Below are 6,803 nucleotides of genomic sequence, written 5' to 3' on the forward strand. Positions count from 1 at the left end.
ATTCTTGCTAGACGCCCATCAAGCTCCTTCGTTATGATGCTACGAGGACTTTGAGGTTTTGTAAGAGCGAGGGCTCGGGGGTCCGACAAGAGAGTTCTAAGGGGGGGGGCGCTTCTATCAGGCTCTTGAAATCCTATAGCGGTCATGATTCTGCCAACAGCCGGCTTCGCCTTGAGTGCGTGGATCCTCAAGCGATGAAACTGCAGTAGGTGGTCAGCTTCAGATCTGATATACATTGTTTCCAAGTAGATAATGGGGAATCCGCCGAGCACGCTCGGTGTCATCAGGAGAGCAACCAACTCGTCGTCACTTAAATCCCAGTAATGGTTACACTTACTCCCTCTTGCGACAGGCCATTGGCATTGGAGAAGATAGGAGAACGCCCACACGGTCGCGATGTGATAGGGCGCGTACGACAGACATTCTTGTTCTGCGGTTGAATGGGCATTCGAGAATGCGCACGCAATGTAATCGTCTAGAAAGGGCAGGAAGAAGTCGTTTATTCCTGACATTTTCGTTGCTTTCCGGAAGTGGCCCGGGATCTGCACACCCCCGACTCTATATTGATGGCAGAATATGAACGAGTTAAGTGAACATGTTGTCTCATCTGGTTTTGCATCGTGCCCTAGCAACTTTAACTCGACTGAAATCTCTTTTGACAGATTCATCGCGAACTGAGTCGCATCGCCCGCTGCCCCACGTTGGGCGCCACCTTCCGACACTAGTCCGAAACTATGCCACCGTCACATATATATATAAACTACTACATGTACACACAATACACTCTTCAACAATAGTTCTTCGTGCTGTGGTATTTGATGTAGCACTCTCCTTTGCAGAGGGGGATACCACATTGTTCACATAGCCGGCTTGTCTCGCGGCGAATTCCGTTCCTAGAACATACACGGCAAGCTCTTGTTGGAAAACGTTTACGCTCCGTTGGGGGAACTGGAATCAATGTGTGGTTAGAAAACCCCCCTGATAATCTACTGGTCGGATCAGCCCCCCTGCGGGATATGTAGTTATCATCTGTACCAGGATCTACAACGAGGTTGACGGGGTCATCAGGGGTGAGACAAAGGTTACGGGCAATACTCATTGCAAAATCTAAAAGTGGCATCTGGCTATTATCGTTAACTTTCCTGAATATTATATGTGAATTGAACATTGCAATGTCTAGCAAGTATACTACTAATTTCTTAGACCATTTGACAGTCTTACGTATTGACGGATAATAATGAATCATTTGATCAAGTCTATCAACCCCACACATGTGTTGATTATATGAAAGGATGCATTGTGGTTTCAAAATTTGCTCACCTGTTCTTCTGTCCCGTTTTGCAGCTTCACCGAAGGAATCGTCATGCATCGTACTTATCATCGTCACTGGTCTCTTGTCCATCCACGTCATTACCATCACTGTCCCATTGTCCCTGGAAATAACCTCACCTTTTCTCAATTTTATTACTTTACCAATCTTATTGATTATGGCTGGCCCTCCTCGATTCTTCCTCAGTGTCCCACAAACCCATGTCCCTGCTGCTGCTAAGGATTCTGCTAAAGAAACAGAATTATAAAAATTATCCATATATAAACAGTAGCCATGATTCAAGAGTCTGTCTAACAGATTGTATATGGTAACAGAAAGTGGCGTATAATTTCCACAATAAAGATCAATATTCCAGCAATAGCCGGTTGCAGAATCAGCTAAAATATATCCTTTGATGCCATATTTGATTGGTTTTGCCGGGTTGTATACTCTGAACGAAAGTCTTCCTCGCCAGGCTAGCATCCCTTCATCAATGGAGATCTGTCGATTCGGCTGGAAAAGATCACGAAACTTTTGGATTAGATAATCATAGACCGGTCGTACTTTGTATAGTTTATCGGTGCAATTTTCTGGCTTATTTTCGTTGTCACTAAAATGGAAAAATTTCCAAAGAAGAAAAAACCTATCTCTAGACATTACTTTTCGAACGAAAGGAGTTTCCAACATTTCATCGGTTGACCAAAACATTTCCATTTGAGGTTTTCGTACAATACCCATTAGAATTAGCAAGCCTAAAAATTTCTTCATTTCGGGGACAGTGGTCGGTTTCCAAAAGCGCAGCCGAGAAAAGGGTTTTAGGACCACGTCCTTTAGCTGTTGAGCTGCGTACAGGTTAGTCTGATAAACGAGAGACTGCAGCAGCTCGAGCGTAATAAATAAAGAGAAAAAACTCATGGCATTGGCCGGGTCTCTCATGGCTCCGATGTTCGGCCCTGGGGTAGCAGTGAAGTCCGGTAGTGTTGGCTTCCGTCCTGCCTCTTTCCACTGGGCCTCCTTCGCTGCGGCGTCCCTAGCTTTACCCTAGAGAAACGATGTCATATAATTACTTTCCCACAGCTGTTTTACAATCAACTGAATACAGTATCAAGATGCGAGGTGCTTTGAAATATTTCCTTTTAGTGGAACACTGGAATGCAAGATGGTTTTTTACGAATAAAAATAAACCTTCTTCGTGGCTGCACTAGTAGTACTAGTACTAGCCGGTCTTGGTGGTGGGATGGTACTAGGACTCGGAGAAGGACTCGGAGGGCGGGGAAGGTCATCGGTAGGATCATCATCACCTATGTGCAGGGATAGCGAGTACTTACAAAAATAAAACAACACCTAATTTACAAACTGTAAATGCTCCGTAACAAATTGTACTATCCAAGAGAAACATATAGACTAGATAGCCTTCTAATTAGTAATAACTAGTAATAATTAGTAAAACTATCAATAATAATGACATGCATGCATATACATTCCTTCTTTCTTAGTGATAATAGTGTAATTACCAAAAACCAAATGTATCTAGCACTAGTACTAGTCAATGTTTTTGGTAGCTATAAAAATATTTCTAATTAGTGGCGCCATGCAAGTTAGTAAGTATACGACACCTAATTTACAAACTGTAAACGCTTCGTAATAAATAAAGATAGGCCTACTAATGAAAACTGTACTACACAAAAGAAACTTCTAGAATAGATAGCCTTTTAATTAGTAATAATTAGTAATAAATAGTAAAACTAGCAACAACAATTATTAATTACAAATACGCATTGCTTCTTTCGTAGTGATAATATTGTATTTGCCAAAAACCAAATGTATCTCGCATTAGTACTAATCAATGTTTTTGGCAGGTTTAACTAGCTATAAAATTAATTATAATTAGTGGCTAGTATAATATAGATATAAACTTACTCTCAGACATCAAAATAGACATATCACTGTCAGAATCAGCGCAAAACTCTCCAACTTCTTCAGCAGTGAAACGACGACCTTTGTTGAACGATGCCATTTTCACAACAAAAATCAAATGCCCTTGGCGTGGGGAACCAAAAACATTACCTCAGTCCCAAAAATTCCTAAAAAAACGTTCCAACCAACAGCAAAGCATTGTATAAATAGGTCATCTACGACTGGGGTGTACATAGACTGACCCTGATTAATTTCTAAGCGTACAGCCCCTGCCATCTATAGGATAACTTAGTAAAAGTGCAGAAAAAAATTTTTTTTTTTTTTTTTTTTTTTGCCACGAGTATACTCGTGTTTCGCGTCCGTGCGTTTTGCAGGTTCGAACGAGTATACTCGTGTTTCGCGTTGAACGTGTTAAACGCCGCTTGGAAAGAATTATCATATAATCTTGCTTTACTGTGGCACACTGTAGTCCCCAACCCCAATACGGATTTCGGTAGACTTAACTTTAGCTCCTCACTCAAAATGAATATCCCGGTGTAAAGCTTAAGCTTAAAATGACTGGATAGTGTGAATGTTAGTGTATAAACATGTATTGTCACTCCTGTCAGCAACTATATAACTGCATAAATATATTCCATTAAAGTTTCCTATAAGTGCGAGTAGCTCTCAACTCTTAATGATACCCATTGGTCTTGCAACTCGCCTACCTCGCCAGCCGATGAATCTCTGAAAGGCCGCGCTTACAAAGCTGCAGTCGCTAAACACGCAATGGGCGGGACTCATCTGTAGCTTGCGTTGGCGTTCAATCAGCTGCCATTAAAGCCATAATTTCGAGAATTATCTAGTGTTTTCCCCACTTTTATGATACCTACCATTATTACTTGAGTAACAGCAACTGTCTAGACTCTAGAGTAACGATAAAATGTATTAGAACCTTCGTATTCACCGAAACGTGCAAGTTTCGAACTCGTTCGATTACCACCGCGTTTTCTTGTAATCTTGGACCAGTTAGTAGCGTCAGCTATCGTCCATAGACTTACACGTACGTCTCTCGCACAATATCGTTTGCACCGACAAATTACAAGTTGACACATTTAACAAATCTCGCGACTTGACGTTATTTTCGTTGTTTTACACTACCGACTTTATGTTGGCGAATTGGCGAACTCCGAGTTGGCGAAAATAGAACATGTTCCAATCTCCCAACTAGTTGCTATCGATCAGTTGGTCGCGCGACGTTTGCGTTTACACTGCTGATTGTCGGTTGTGTAGTTGGGAAGTTGATCCAATTCGCCAACACAGAGTCGGTAGTGTACACCCAGCTTTACGAAGTGTTCATATTCAAATTTCTATGCTATAACTTCATAAAATCTGAGTGTTTTTCAAGTTGGTGTAATCAGTGATATACCCGCTGTGAGGTGAGACTATATTTCGCTATATTTTATTAGGATTGAGCGTTTCTGTACAAGAATCTCGCAAATATTCCTTTAACGGCTAGCGGCTAATGCGAGCGCCCCCAGCATCCAATGATCTCTAGGACACGTGGCGCCTCCGTATGTCATTGCGCGCTATCACTATATATCGCTATATATATTTATACATTATACGTATGTTATATATGAATACATAGAGTGCACATGCAGGTGTGATCATGATGATACCGCATGTATTTACCGGTATCCCGACGGCGTATTGAGAAAACAAATAAATCGAGATACAAAATGTGGTTAAAAATCGGCCCAGCACAGCGAGCTGCTATAATTACAGCGGTACCATAGTTCAAGTCACATTAAATTCTGTTATTCGCGAAACATAAATGGGAATTCACAATAGCAGGAGTATATAGTGACAAATATACATGTTGTCATTATACACTCCTGATAATAGGAAGGTGCTTTTATTGTACTGTTGAATCTTGTGACCCTAAAAGCATATTTCACTGAATGGTTGACGAGCATTGCAAATGGATGTATTCTATTCCCGCTCACCACCGGCAAATGTCATTGCCGCGACTAATTGTTGATATAGCCTAATTGCGAGACTGTCCATATTAAAATACTACATTTATACGCATCTCATTAGTTTTGACATTGTTAATTGAACGCAATTTTTCAAAGAAATCGTAGTCATCCTTAGAAATTATTACAGACTTTAACTACATTGCTGCTGACATAACACCTAGATATTTCGCATAGCGGACCGAGTATGTGGGGCCCGTTGTCAGAAACAAAATGGTCTTAAAATTAGTCTTAACATTAACTTTTTCTCTTAGACCGTTGACAGAAACGCTGCGAAGTTACGAGAATAAAAAATCGTAGTAGATTTCCTCATAACAATAGGAAACAAAGTGATGTCGACGGTCTAAGAGAAATTGTTAATGTTAAGACTAATTTAGTTTCTGACAACGGGCCCCTGTTCTGACCCATAATTATTGCATAACAACGCGTGTTTTATCCCGGAACGCAACATATTCACCAGTGCACACCCAATGAAAACAACATCTAAACATTGTGAAGAATTAATTTCCCAGGATAGTAGTCTAATTAGGCGACATATCAAAAAGAAATAGCGAGAAAACTCAGAGATAATTATATGTGTTGTATTGTACATTGTGCGTTGTAATTAACCAGGGGCGCTTCTAGCCAGGCGAGGCAGCAGCCCTGTTCGTTGTTCGTTGTTGTTTTTGTAAAGACACGGGACGTAGGGCGCGATATATCTGCGTAGCCTCACGCGTCTCCTAGCCCCGCCAAGGTCCGGCCGATAATGACGAAAAACCGGTCGGATTGAAATGTCGCCGGGCGGTTTTCGGAAACGTATATAAATAGGCACTGACGAAAGATCATGAGAGTTACCCACCCAGGAAACGTACGTGAGTACGGACTTTCCTATCAAGGTGTAGCGGACCAAGTCGAGACACGGGGCCGTTCTGGAATTTCGTTAAAAATAGTTAGTGACGCTCCCCATCTATGATGAAGCGTATATGGGAGGGAGAGTATGGTAGGTATTTTACAAGGCACATCATACGTCGCGGTAGAATCCCGCTCACGAATAGATGACGTGTATCACTGTCAGACAGAAAAGTGACCTGTCGAGACAAGTGTTAAGAAAGATGGTCTGGCACTCTTCAAATTTATTTACGATAAGTTTTGCTTTATATCTTAGAGGATGATGATATAATCATTTCATGTTTACTTCGTGACTGTAAACGCGATCTTTGCTCTGTAGTGTTACTATAAGTAAGGTAGCAACGTTAGTATATTATATACATAATATTACATATATACATATCATATATCTCATTATACATTATAATAATCTCATGTAATATTTATGAATAATGTGAATATTTTACCGTGCTTGGTCGTCTGCGTAGATGGTGGTAGGCCTATAGGCGGCATGGTTTATAAGCCAGTATGCCTATAGAGACCCAGATGAGAGACCGGATACCAGAGAAGCGTCGCCTGAGGGGTGATACTCAATTAGGAGTGTTCCCAACTTTAATGTCATTAATGGTCATAATAATATATATATGTATATATATATGGTCATGGTCATATATTAGTTTGTGGTTTAATGT

At 40.9% G+C, this 6,803-nt stretch overlaps 1 protein-coding gene across 1 annotated transcript; it reads right to left on the reverse strand.

Moving 5' to 3' along the window:
* Positions 1-732: 732 nt before the first annotated feature.
* On the reverse strand, positions 733-3,482 carry LOC106817218 (piggyBac transposable element-derived protein 4-like). The gene is made up of 3 exons (XM_014821880.1): positions 3,230-3,482; positions 1,321-2,350; positions 733-893 (listed from the first exon to the last, which is right to left on the reverse strand). Exons 2-3 carry the CDS (start codon positions 2,243-2,245, stop codon positions 733-735), a joined length of 1,086 nt encoding a protein of 361 aa, XP_014677366.1. The 5' UTR covers positions 2,246-2,350; positions 3,230-3,482.
* Between the last annotated feature and the right edge of the window lie 3,321 nt (positions 3,483-6,803).

This window comes from Priapulus caudatus, unplaced genomic scaffold (genome assembly GCF_000485595.1).
Source record: "Priapulus caudatus unplaced genomic scaffold, Priapulus_caudatus-5.0.1 Scaffold1637, whole genome shotgun sequence".
In the NCBI taxonomy this organism is placed as follows: domain Eukaryota; kingdom Metazoa; phylum Priapulida; class Priapulimorpha; order Priapulimorphida; family Priapulidae; genus Priapulus; species Priapulus caudatus.